Raw genomic sequence first — 13,605 nt, forward strand, 5'->3', positions numbered from 1 at the left:
TCACACTCAAGGTAGAAGGTCACAAGCTTTTCCTCCAAAATCAGGAACAAGGCAAGGGTGCTCACTCTCACAGTTTCAATTCAGCCAACTGGAAGTGGTAATCAGATAATCAAAAAAAAAAAAGGAAGCATAGTTAATTTACAGTGCTGTGTAGTTTCAAGTGTAAAGCAAAGTGATTCAGTTATACACATACACATATGTATATAACCTAAGCGTCCCTGGTGGCTCAGACGGTAAAGCATCTGTCTGCAATGTGGGAGACCCAGGTTCGATCCCTGGGTTGGGAAGATCCCCTGGAGAAGGAAATGGCAATCCACTCTAGCACTCTTGCCTGGAAAATCCCATGGACAGAGGAGCCTGATAGGCTACTGTCCATGGGGTCGCAAAGGGTTGGACATGACTGAGCGACTTCACTTTATGTATATATCCTAACAAAGAAACAATTTTATTGAAATTATATTTCACTCCAGTTCAGTTCAGTTGCTCAGTTGTGTCCGACTCTTTGTGACCCCGTGGACTGCAGTATCCCAGGCTTCCTTGACCATCACCAACTCTCGGAGCTTGCTCAAACTCATGTCCATCAAGTCGGTGATGCCATCAAGCCATCTTACTCTCTGTTGTCCCTTTCTCCTCCTGCCTTCAATCTTTCCCATCAGGGTCTTTTCCAATGAGTTAGTTCTTTGCATCAGGTGACCAAAGTACTGGAGTTTCAGCTTCAGCATCAGTCCTTCCAGTGAATATTTAGGACTGATTTTCTTTAGGATTGACAGCCTCTGCCATCAGGAAGCTTCCATAATAAGCCTCTTAACCTTATCCGTCAGAGGGCAGACAGAGTGAAAACCACAATCACAGGAAACTAATCAAACTGATCACATGGGCCACAGCCTTGTCTAACTCAATGAAACTAGGAGCCATGCCATGTAGGCCTGGGAGGGTCATGGTGGAGACTTCTGAGAAAACATGGTCCACTGGAGAAGAGAATGGCAAACCACTTCAGTATTCTTGCCTTGAGAACCCCATGAACAATATGAAAAGGCAAAAAGATATGAAATTATATTTAGGACTTAAGAAATAGAAACAATTTCATCATATAACAAAACTCAAAGATTATACTATGGGCCAGGAAGAGCCACTAAGGACAAATTGTTATGTTACTTAGAAACACTTGTGTAAATCTGGGAATGGCCCAGACACAGGGGTTTCCAGGCTGAATTTCTGGAGACTCAGGACCCCAGGGGCTGCTCTCAAGGGGTCTGGGAGAGGCCAGCAGGCAAGAAGTTTCATAGTTCCCTTCTCTGCACCAATCAGAGCATCTCCTCTTTTACTTGTTTTACAAATGGGGCTGTGCATTTGTTTTTGATGACAAGAATGGTTTTGCTGCCAGAACATGTTGGGTTACCCCTGCTGACACATGCCCTGGGGGGTGGGGGAGACCAGAAATGTTCTCTGCCCCTGGGAAAGGGGGGACTGTGCACAGACCCCGCTTCCCGATTCTAAGGGCTCCCCACCCTCTCTCTGCCCTCACTGTCCCCGTTCCAAAATGCTGACTGGTTCTTTCTGTAGAATTTATGATCCCCAAGTTGGCTCTGTCTCCCCACGGAGTGACTCAGGGGAGGCTGAGGCTGGGTGACTGAACAGGGTGAGGGCACCAACCCGGTCAGGGAGGGCGGAGGTGCTTTCCCACACCACACACCAGGTCTGGGGCTAAGAATAAAAGACTTGGGATCCCTGTAATCCCAGGACTGAATGCCAGGGCTTACCTCCCTCACCCACAAAGCCCCAGGCAAACACACCCTCCGCTCTGCTCCAAACCCCTGTCAGCTGCTCATCCCTCTTTGACAAGATGGGGAACGGCTGCCAGTTGAGGAAGGGTCACAAGGACAAGAGTGGAAGCTGTGGAGGTGGGGCAGGGAACCGGATTTTAGCTGTTGCTGCCAGGTAGAATCACCTGGTCCAGTTTGCTGCCTCTGGCCCAAGGCTGCAGGAGGCATCCTTCCCTGTTTCACGGATGGAAGCTCTTCCTTGCCTTTCTCCCTTGGGGGAAAGGGCTCTCTTGTACACTGAGGGCATGCTGCCTTGAGTTTTACAGGCTACAGTCCAAGGGTTTTGTGAACTTCTGGGAATTCTGACTTTATAACGAGCCACAGAATAGGGCTCTAGTCTAGAACTTTCTTTCTGTTTGGTTTGGGTTTATTGCAGGATTTGTCATTTAGCTAATTTGGACCTAGTTGGAGGACACAGAATTGGCCCCCTACAACAGGGTCCTATCTTACTGGGTACTTGTAAGGACAGGGCTACATGATTCGATCAACATTCCTTCTCAAAAGCAGGGATAGAACATTTGGTGTGCTGGCCAAGGCCCTGTGGCTGCTCTGGTGGACCACAAGCTATGGGTCAACGTTCCCGTATAATTGTTTTCCCTGCAGATTCTGATATAAACCATTGGCGTGTAGAGATCAAGGTTACAGGCTTTGAAGTTAGATGGACAGGACTGGCCACCTACCTCCACCACTTCCTAGCTGTGTGATCTTAGTCAAATTATGTAAGCTCTCTCAACCTTGGTTGTCTGTAGCTCTAAACAGCCTGGTGACCCCCTTTAGCTGGGTTGTTGTGAGGAAGGGAATTCTTACAAGAACAGCAGTCAGCGTCCAGCACAGGATGGCAGTTCTCTGGGAGAGTAACTGCCACCTGGAAAGGCAGGCAGCCTTTCCCTCATCTTTCTGTCTGAGGGATGACCTCTGCCTCAACTTAGGGTTTGCGTGACGAGCAGTACCTCCATTGAGGATCCATGGTTTGGGTGTCCCACAGGCACAAAATAAGATTGATTATATATTATAGATTATTTCCCTTAAAGTCCCTTCCACCTCTGTTGGCTTTCTGTTTTAGACACACCTTAAGGATACAGCATTCTCTTGTATTGGGGTCAGAGCCATAGACTATAAGACACAATGGACACGTCACAAGACACCATGGGGCTACATCTCTGTGGAGGAAAACCCTCCTCCTAGCCGCAAAAGTCCCCGTCAACCCCTAGAGGCAGCCAGGAGGATCGAGCCATGAGTGGGAGGTGAGGCAGGTGAGGGTTCTGAGCCCTGGGTTCTGCCCCTTCCCACCCTCGGGGCAGAAAAGCAGACAATCAGACCTCAGCTCCCCTAGAGGGTGGCTCCGGGTGTTCCCTGCTCCTTCAGCTACAGCCTCAGCCATGTCCACTAGGGTGGAAATCGGTAAACCCTGGCATACTTGAGCACTTAGAACCCCCTTGACCTGAACTGTTGATTCAAGGTTAGCTCAGGTGCCCAAATCTGGGTTGACTGCTGTACAAATTAGACAAACTGACTTTATATCAGGCAGGATGGTATGGGTGAGAGGCCAGGGAGGGCAGAGCCTTTGGGAATAGACTGATGTCAGTTGGGGTCCTAGCTGCACCACTGTGTGACCCCGGGGGCTACTTCACCTCCCCGGGGTCTTCCAAGTCATCATTTGTAAGCACGGTTGTGATGCTGACTACAGAGAGCTTCTAGGAAGATTACATGATCACATGCATATAAAGCAGTCAGCACGGAGCCTGGCACAAAGCTGGCACTCCACAAATACTCATAGAGAGAAGGATGTCCAACCCTGACCTTCACAGGAGATGGTCCTGGCTCTAGAACGCTCACCTACTACAGGTGGATGGACCATGGCTCGGGCTTCTTCAGTGGACCTTTGATGGAGCCCCAGTTGAGGGGGATGTCTCCTGTCCTCCCTGCCATAGCCCTTCCAATCACTCATTTGCTTAGAGACCATCTGGGCAGGTGCATAGAGAGCCCAGCAAAGGCAGAGGTAGATGGGGACAGCGGGTGAGGTGTGGATGAGAAGCAGAGGAAGAGGAGGGCAGGGAGAGGCAATGAATTTGGGGGTGGGGAGAGAGGAGCTGGCTGGAGGAGAGACATCCCAGCCAGTTCAGTCTTCCTGCAGCCTGGTTCCCATGACCTGGATCCATGCAGCACCTTCTTATCCCATGGGCCTCCTCAGTCTCTTTGCGTGGAAGGGGCTGCTTTTTTTTTTTTAATCATTTTTGGCTACACTGGGTCTGCGTTCCTGTGAGGGCTTTCTCTAGCTGCAGCAAGTGGGGGCTCCTCTGTCGCAGTGTGAGGGTTTCTCATTGTGGTGGCTTCTCTTGTTGCGGAGCCCGGGCTCTGGAGCCCAGGCCGGTAGTTTCAGCGCCCGGGCTCAGTTGCTCCGTGGCATGTGGGATTGTCTTGGACCAGGTGTTGAGCCCTTGTCCTCTGCACTGGCAGGCAGATTCTTAGCCTTTGGGCCTCCAGGGAAGTCCAGGGCTGCTCGTTTCTGCAGCGGCCAGCTTTCATTTGGTCAGGGACAGCTCGAGCCTGTGGGAATCATGAATGCCCTCTTCACTGCCATTCCCCAGATTCGGGATAGCAGTCTCATTAGAGATTGAGAAGAGAGATGAAGATTCATCTGGTTTCTCCTCAAAAGTGGCGACACTGAAGCCTGGGCAGGATGTAAGAATGAATGTCTCCTGCCCTAGTGTGTACCAGGCACTGTAGGTACATCATCTCATGATCTGTGAGATCATCTATGATCTATGGGTTCTGAGAGATTAGGTGACCTGCCCAAGACCACACAGCCAGTTAGTAGCAACAGGTGGGATTTGAACACAGATCCACTGCACTCAGTGGGAAAGACTTTAAGCTCGAGCTTAAAACTAGGGTATTGTATTTGAAAACATTTCTCTGAGAAGGGGCTCAGAGGTTTCATTATTCTGCCAAAGTTGTCCCCATCACCCCATTCTTCCAGCTCCTGCCCCGAATGCTGAGACTGTTATGGGAAAACAGCCATGGCCTGTCCTGGTGAGCCAAGCAAATGACTGGGCAGCAAACGGAGTAGCGCGGCACACACAGCCAGGACCCAGCCTGGAGAATGCTGACCTAGAATCTGGTAAATGCAGGCTGGAGTCCCAAGAAGGAATGTAAAGTCCTGAGGCAGCGTCACCTGTATTTCGTCTCCAGCTCCATGCCTGGCAGATAGCAGGTTTTCAATAATTGTGCATAAAGCCAAGCTGAGTCTTTTAAAAAACTGTTTATTTTTGGCTGCCCTGGGTCTTTGTTGCTGTGCACAAGCTTTCACTAATTACAGAGAGCTGGGGCTACTCTTTGTTGGGGTGTGTGGCCTTCTCATTGCAGTGGCCTCTCTTGTTGCAGAGCATGGGCTCCAGGGCATGTGGGCTTCAGGAGTTGTGGTGCGTGGACTCTAGAGCTCGGGCTCAGTAATTGTGGTGCACAGGCTTGTAGTCTGGGGGCATGAACCCAGGTCCCCTGCATTGGCAGGTGGATTCTTAACCACTGTACTAGCAAGGAAGTCCCAAGCTGAGTCCCGATCTACCGGTTTGGAAGTCTAGAAGGCTGGACTATGGATTTCCCCTTTTGTATATGTGTGTGTGTGCTTGTTAGTTGCTTAGTCGTGTCTGACTCTTTGTGACCCCATGGACTGTAGCCCACTAGGCTTCTCTGTCCATGGGATTCTCCAGGCAAGAATACTGGAGTGGATTTCCATGCCCTCCTCCAGGGGATCTTCCTGACCCAGGGGTTGAACCTGGGTTTCCTGCATTGCAGGTGGACTCTTTACCATCTGAGACACCGGGGATGCCGTTTTCGGGGCCAAGCGCACACAGAGGAATAGTAATGCTAGTGACAAATATATGTGCAGTCTCTGACAGGTTACAGAGCCCTTGTTCCTTGTAATCTCAGGATCTTGACAGAAGGTGAAGGCAAATATTCGTATTATTTTCAGTTTGTGGGTGAAGCAACTGAGCACCAGAGAATGACTAGCTGCAGGTTTGCAAAGTGTGCATTTGAAGTCAGCCTGTCAGGTTCCAAATTCTGTGGAGTGAGCGACAGAGCGACGGTTGTCTTGTCTGGAGCAGGGAGGCCCCTGGAGGCTGGTGAGATTAGAGTGCAGTGTTGGGTGTGTGTGTGTGTGGGGGGCGGCAGTTGTGACCCAGGAGGCCCTGGGACACTGGTTCAGCTTCTCTGGGAAGAGAGTGTGCCCTCCGAATGACTTCTGTAGGTGTGTTTGTGACATGTTCAGCAGGTGCAAGAAGGATGGGCCAGTGCCAAAGGCCAAGCCCAGAGATGTTTCAGATTTTTCCCTTTATGCCCCTGCAACCAAGCCCTGCTCTCCAGCACATATAAGAGACCCAGACCGGTGTTGCTGCAGTCAGTGACCTGGCCCCTCTCGCTTCTCCCTGACAACTCTGAGCTTGCTCCTCTCTCTCCAGTCATGATCGCCAGACAGCAGTATGTCCGAGGCGGGCCCCGTGGCTTTAGCTGCGGCTCGGCCATCGTAGGTGGGGTCAGGAAGGCTGCTTTCAGCTCGGCCTCCTTGTCCGGGGGTGTAGGCCGCTGCTCCTCTGGGGGCTTCGGCAGCAGAAGCCTCTACAACCTCGGGGGGAACAAGAGCATCTCCATCAGCATGGCCGGGGGCCGGCAGGGTGCCGGCTTCGGGGCTGCAGGTGGCTTTGGGGCTGCTGGAGGTTTTGGCGCTGCTGGAGGTTTTGGCTCTGGTTTTGGCGCCGGCGGCTTTGGCGGTGGATTCGGGGGCTCCTTCGGTGGACGAGGCGGTGCTGGCTTCCCAGTCTGCCCTGCTGGAGGGATTCAGGAGGTCACCATCAACCAGAGCCTGCTGACCCCACTCCACGTGGAGATTGACCCTGAGATCCAGAAGGTCCGGACTGAGGAGCGCGAGCAGATCAAGCTCCTTAACAACAAGTTTGCCTCCTTCATCGACAAGGTGAGCGGCCCCTTGGTCAGATAAGGCGGTAGAAGCCAGGGTTTCTGAGTCCCAGCATCTCATCCCTAAGCCTGCTGCAGACTTGGGAAACCTGTGGATTTCTCTGGGCCTCTGTTTTCTACCCAGTTAAGAAGAACCATTACTCTTTCTCTTTTGTCCTGTGGCTGGTGGGAAAATAGGATGCTCAAAGCAGTTCAATGTTTGAATTTCCCCGAGGTTGCTATATGCTTCTGGGCAAATCATTCAAGTTTTCTGGGCCCAGTCACCCCAGCTATAAAGTGGGTTCATCGTTTCTCTGCTTTTTCTCTAGATTTTGGTTTCAGAAATAACATGGTTAATAATATAGTTAATTCATTCTAGTTAATATGATTGCTTAACTACTGGCACTTCCGATTTTGGAGCAGAAGAAAACCAGGCTGCTTTCTCAAATGAGAAAGGGACTGACTCCAGTGGCAAATTCCAGGTCCCATGAGGACCTCAGAAGGTCATTGCGTTCATCCTCCTGACTCTGGGCAAAATTGCTCATTTTGGAGTCTTTTTGAAGAGGAGTGGGCTGAATTGCTCCTTTTTTTGTGTGTGTGGTCTACTTTCCTTCTCCATGCAAGGTCTAGTAGAGGTTCAAGACTTTGATGCTGTATGCTATGTTTATGTGTGATGCATGATAGCAAACAGATTATTTCCAGAGAGTCATTAATTCAAAGATGAATGACTGAATGGATGGGTGTAGCACATTTGGCCCAGGGTGCCCTGGTTCTCTGTGCAATGAAGTCTTAGTTCTCTTAGATGAATGGGGCAAGAATGAACAATCTTGGAGTAGATTGAATGGGAATATTTGTTCTTGCTAGCTTGAAGAAATCCCTCGTAGCTTAAAAGGGTTTCACTGTGACTCTAGGACCTACAGAGGTGAAAGTAAGACTGACGGTTGGGCGCTTACTTATCTCCCATCATCGGTTTAAGTTCAAATCATGATCAGTCACACTTATCTGCTTTCGTTTCTATTCTGAGGCACATAATGTGGAAATGTCATGCTACACCTTGGTTTATCTGGCTAGATCTCTTCCTAGAGGGAAAGTTCAGGGAAGTTCCCTTGCAGGACTGAGTCTATGAGACTCAGAATATGTCTAGGGCTTGATCTTAAACATTTTATATTCCATTGTGCACAGGTTCACAGGGACACATGAGGTCCATTTATAAGAAAGCTTGTTTAAAAACATCTTCAGTGAGTTTATCATTCCTTTGCCTTGGGTGAGGTCACATCGAATGCAGTAGCCCCTAGGCTCTGGTTGTATTTTCTGAATTAGTTTTATTATTTCATAGAAGTTCAATGTTCTTCCTAGCAACTCTTCCTAGGGCTTCTGGACCCCTGCGGTCCAGTTGTTCTTGCTGCACAGTCAGGCCCCAATGCGTGGGCTCTGCTCTGTTCTTCCCAACACATGTGGGCCGCTTGCTTCCGTGGAGGGGGGTCGCCATATCGACTCCAGCAGATGGTGCCTGCAGTTGTAAGGTGGTGGCCTTACTCCGACAGCTCTCGGGCTGCCAGGTTGGCTTGGATTGACTGGGTTGGTGTGGTCCAGCCCTCCTGCCAGAGTTTCAGCCTCTCATCTGTCGGTTGGTGCCTTTATTAAATACAGGTGCGGTTCTTAGAGCAGCAGAACAAGGTGCTAGAGACCAAGTGGAAACTCCTCCAGCAGCAGACGACCACCACATCTGTCAAAAACCTTGACCCCTTCTTTGAGGCCTACCTCAATGCCCTGAGGAAGCAGGTGGATACCTTAGCCAACGACAAAGGACGCCTGCAGTCTGAGCTGAAGATCATGCAGGACAGCGTGGAGGACTATAAGACCAAGTATGTAGGGAGCGAATGCCGTCCAACAAATCTGTCTGACTGTGTCCCGGCCCAGGGCTCCTCTTCAGTCATTTAGAATCCCAGGCTCAGAAGAGACCCTGAAGAGACAGGGATAACCTCTAGTCTGTTCTGCATCTACATGGTCACTTTTTAAAATAGGATGTTGTCAGCTCTAAGTTGCCCCAAACAGAAAATGAGTGATAGATCCAGGGAGCTGGGGTTGGCATATATCAAACAGATGAAAAGTAACACAGCAGGGTGAGAAGAATACAGGCTGTAAAGAGAGATGGACCTGCTTGGCATACTGATTCCTCCACTTACGAAGCTGTGTGATCTCGGCTGTCTTGCTTAACCTCTCTGAATCTTGGTTTTCTTCATCTTTATTATTATTATTTATTGGCAGCACTGTTCAGACTGTGGGATCTTAGTTCCCTGACCTAGGATCAAACTCATGCCCCCCTGCAGAGGGAGTGTGGAGTCTTAACCAGTGGGCCATGAAGGAAGTCCTTCTTCATCTTTAAAATGGGAATAATAGTTCCACCTTATAGGTTGAGAGAATTAAATGACATTAAATGAGATAGAGAAAGCAGGTAGCATAGTACTGGGCATATAATGATCATTGAATGCACAGTAGCTCTTAGTATGTTCATTATGGGATGAAACAGAAAAATACCAGCTCCCTCTCTCAACTCACTCTCATACCAAAGAAAAAGAACTGGAGCATCATCAACTCTCCTAAGAATTTAGTCCACCTAATGGCCAAAGGACAGCTCTTCTACTGAAATAAAATCAGCCAGATCATGCTTGTTCTCCTCCTCACATCTTATCTCTTGCAAACAGTCTTTTTGAAAATTTGGTTTTCACTCCTCTGAATAAACTAGAATCTAGACTGGTATCTCAAACAAGGTCATTACTCAGCAAATGTAAATGAAATTAATATCTGCATGAACATGGGAAAATGTAGCCAATTAGATGGATTTTTTCCAATAGATGTTTGAAAACCAGAAGGAAAGCGTGAGAAACACTAGCTTGCTGTGGAGTTATTGTCTTTCTCATCTTCCCACTCCCAGGTATGAAGATGAAATCAACAAACGCACAGCTGCTGAAAATGACTTTGTGGTCCTCAAGAAGGTGAGGGTTGAAGGAGGGTAGGGATGTGCTCCCAATTCCCTCAGGAGTGGTCTTTGGCTTGAATCATGGTTTGGTTCATCCTGACCTTCTCCCCCGCCCCCCTCACTGTTCCTTGGTACTATCCAGATCTCACTGAACTAGGAATTAAAGCTGTGAAAAAAGCCATATGGATAATTAACTTCCATGTCTGCAGGTGGCTTTAGGGGCAGAACGGGCCATATAAGAGGCCCTCACCACCTCACCTGGTGCTACCTCTGTGTGTCACATAATGCCCCCTGCCCCTCATTGGAATGCTTGCACCTTGTCTCTTATCCTCCCTTCTCCTCTGCAGGACGTGGATGCTGCCTACATGAGCAAGGTGGAGCTGGAGGCCAAGGTGGATGCCCTGAACGATGAGATCAACTTCCTGAGGATCCTCTATGCTGCGGTGAGGACTCCATCTTCAACCCCCTCCATTCAGGGAAGGCCTCCACCTGTGAGGCTGCTGGTTGGAACTGACAGTCCTTTGAAAGGACTGCAACTCCCTTACTTCAGGGCCATGGGCTCTCAGCAAGGTCATGGATAGAAAGGATTGAAGTGAGAGATTCAACTGAAACCAGGAGATTTCCTAAACCAGAGGTCGTCTTAGAGGATTAGACCTGAAGTTTGCACGGGATAGAAGTGATTGCCGTCTAGCATTTCTCCAGTGAGAAAGATCATTATCTTCCCTTCCATGCCAACATACTTGAGCCTCCTGACCTGGAGTGACTTGTGGTCCTCAGGGAGCAGGGAAGACTACAGGCATTGCTCTTCTGTCCTGAGATGTCACCAGCCACTTGATTTCTACATAGAAATTTACCCCTCCTCCTCTTCTGTACACTTTGGGAATGCCAAGTCGGCTCCCATCTGAGCCTGTGGCATGGCCATTTCCATGATGATGGTGGGTCTCTGGTGTCAGAGATTAGGGAAGACCCTCCAGTAGGCCTGATATGAGACATTTTCCCTGCAGGAGCTGTCCCAGATGCAGACCCAGGTCAGCGACACATCCGTGGTCCTCTCCATGGACAACAACCGCAACCTGGATCTGGACAGCATCATTGCTGAGGTCCGGGCCCAGTATGAGGAGATTGCCCAGAGGAGCAAGGCTGAGGCTGAGGCCCTGTATCAGACCAAGGTGAGTGCTGGGGGTCTCTCCGGAGTTGATGGCTTCTGGGGCTCTGCTTTTGATGTCTGTGAGCAAGCCATCATCAGCTCGAGCCCAGGAGAAGTCAGAAGTAAACTGATTCTTCTGGGCATCACTGATCCTGGTCTGCCTGGAGATTACGTGACATTTTGTGTTACCCCTGCCACCTGCGGCTATTCTTGCTGAGTTCATTGGAGGATAGACCCCACCCAAACGGCCCTGACCCTTGCTTCCCTGGGTCTCAGGTCCAGCAGCTTCAGACCTCAGTGGACCAACATGGAGACAGCCTGAGGAACACCAAGAATGAGATTTCAGAGCTTAACAGGTTGATCCAGAGGCTGCGGGCTGAGATCGAGAACGTCAAGAAGCAGGTAGGTGTCACCTCTACCCGAGAGCCTCACTACAGGGCCAGGGGCCCGAGACATGTCTCCGGAGTAGACAAGCAGACAAGGCATCAGGCTAGAAGACCTTGAGCTGGTCTGCAGGGGATTTGTAGCTCTTTGCATAAGGAAATGGCAACCCACTCCAGTATTCTTGCCTGGGAAATCCCATGGACAGAGGAGCTGGCGGGCTATAGTCCATGGGGTGGCAAAGAGTCGGACACGACTTAGTTACTGAAAATGAACAAGTCATACCCATATCTTTTCAGCAGTAACCTAGTTAACATGATATGACACCTCAGTAAATAAGGTCTCTTGGCTCTTTTTCATTGCTTGTTTTATTTTTGTTGAATCAGTCAGGTGGGGGCACTGGGGGACTCTAGCAGGAGTGAATAAAATGCATGAGTCAGGGAAGGTGGGCAGGACAGACAGAATCCTAACATCCGAAGCCAAGTAAAGTGGCTACAGGAGAGGGGACGGATTTCGAGGTCTTGACAACAGGCCCTAATGATTGACTGCCTGTCCCTTGCCATTGTCTTCAGTGCCAGACTCTGCAGGGATCCGTGGCCGACGCAGAGCAGCGTGGGGAGGTGGCTCTAAAGGATGCCTACAGCAAGCGCACAGAGCTAGAGGCCGCCCTGCAGAAGGCCAAGGAGGAGCTGGCCCGGGTGCTGCGAGAGTACCAGGAGCTCATGAGCGTCAAGCTGGCCCTGGACATTGAGATCGCCACCTACCGCAAGCTGCTAGAGGGCGAGGAGTGCCGGTGAGTGGGGAAGGCAGGATGGGAACAGGGGAAATGGAGAAGGTCCAGAGCCATGGCCAGTCCAGGGTGCCTCTGAAGTACCGGTCCAGTGCTGGCGTGTTATAAACCGGGATGTTGTTACGTGACAGGTTCACATTCAGGCCTCAATTCAGCTGCTTAACAAGGGGGAGGGTGCCTGCCACCGGCTTGTTGAATGAAGCGTGGCTCCAGGCTTGCTGAGGTTCACTGCTCTTTCTATCCCCCACAGAATGTCTGGAGAGTGCCAGAGTGCTGTGAGCATCTGTAAGTACTGTCTGCTCCCTGCTGTGGCTGTTTGTTCGCCCTGGTTTGGGGTGAGATTCCCGGTAACAGTGCTGATGGAGTAACCTTGTCTTTGCCTTTTTCCCACAGCTGTAGTTGGCGGCGCTGCCAGCGCAGGAGGCCTTGGTGGAGGGTTAGGAGGCAGCTCTGGATTTGGCCTGGGCTCTGGCTCCTGCGCAGGCGGCCTCGGTGGAGGGTTAGGAGGCAGCTCCGGATTTGGCCTGGGTTCTGGCTCTGGAAGTGGCTTTGGATTCGGTGGTGGCATCAGCGGCAGTTCCAGCAGCAAGATCATCTCTACCACCACCCTGTCCAAGAAATCCTTCCGATAAAGGAGACAGGGGCCCTGCAGCCCTCTGCGGCCAGCCTGCCCAGACCTGGTGTCTCTGCTTCCTTCACCCCCACCTCCACCCCCCCTTTCCTGGGGCTCATCTTACCAGTGTCACCTCAGTGCCAGCACATGGACTCTGCTCTCTTAGAGTCTGGTAGCTTCTTCCTGATTTGGGCTTGTGATCCAGCTGGAATGGGAGAGGTGTCAGCTGACTCTTTACCTCCCATGGACAGAGAAGAATCCAGCCAGGTACCTCATCTCCAGGATTATCAGGGTCATGTGTCCCCTCCCAGCCCAATGCTGCCTCCTACCAGATCCTGCATCTCCCTCTACATCAGGACCAGACTCCTTCTCCATCACTGGGCAGCAACCGACCCTGCAAGGTCGGGACGAGAACCCCCGAGTACCCTGTCCACTCTTCTCCTTCCCTTTATCCATCTTTGGGTGAATCTTCAATAAAACGCCTTTGTCATTCATCTCTGAGCAGTTGTGTTGTTCCTGGGGAGAAGTCCCCAGAATTCTGGTGAAAGGGAAAGAGGCTGGGGCCCAAGGGATCTGTCTGTCCCTATTAAGGTCATCTGCCCAGATTATTGGGAGAGGTGTGGTGTGTGAAGCCTGAAGGCTGACTACAGAATAGGAGCACAGTCTCAAAACAGCCAACAGTTGTACAGAGACCGCTCACTGCAGGCAAGCAGGGCAGTACCATTTCAGCGCTGAGACCCAGGCATCTGGAGGGAAGGGGTGCAAGTGTGGAGGCGTGGGGTGTAGGGAAGGTATGGGGTCAGGCAGTCAGGGGTCTCCACTGAATACAGAACAAGAGATTATGGTGCTTATGGAGAGTTTATGCTTAGTGTCTAGCAAGGCCTCCTTGTCTTCATGGAACTCCAGGCACTGGCTCTGCCT

At 50.6% G+C, this 13,605-nt stretch overlaps 1 protein-coding gene across 1 annotated transcript; it reads left to right on the forward strand.

The window, feature by feature from the left end:
• Positions 1–6,227: 6,227 nt before the first annotated feature.
• KRT4 (keratin 4) lies at positions 6,228–13,178 on the forward strand. Its single transcript, XM_069580743.1, has 9 exons — positions 6,228–6,792; positions 8,424–8,638; positions 9,709–9,769; positions 10,101–10,196; positions 10,758–10,922; positions 11,177–11,302; positions 11,854–12,074; positions 12,322–12,356; positions 12,465–13,178. The coding sequence occupies exons 1-9, from the start codon at positions 6,283–6,285 to the stop codon at positions 12,701–12,703; spliced, it is 1,668 nt and encodes a 555-aa protein (XP_069436844.1). The 5' UTR covers positions 6,228–6,282; the 3' UTR covers positions 12,704–13,178.
• The last annotated feature ends 427 nt before the right edge of the window (positions 13,179–13,605 follow it).

This window comes from Ovis canadensis, chromosome 3, assembly GCF_042477335.2.
Source record: "Ovis canadensis isolate MfBH-ARS-UI-01 breed Bighorn chromosome 3, ARS-UI_OviCan_v2, whole genome shotgun sequence".
In the NCBI taxonomy this organism is placed as follows: Eukaryota; Metazoa; Chordata; class Mammalia; order Artiodactyla; family Bovidae; genus Ovis; species Ovis canadensis.

Coding starts and splice junctions, on each gene's coding strand:
- KRT4 (XM_069580743.1), top strand. CDS start 6,283: ATGATCGCCAGACAGCAGTATGTCCGAGGCGGGCCCCGTGGCTTTAGC. Junction 6,793..8,423: donor TTGCCTCCTTCATCGACAAG/GTGAGCGGCCCC, acceptor TATTAAATACAG/GTGCGGTTCTTAGAGCAGCA. Junction 11,303..11,853: donor TCGAGAACGTCAAGAAGCAG/GTAGGTGTCACC, acceptor CATTGTCTTCAG/TGCCAGACTCTGCAGGGATC.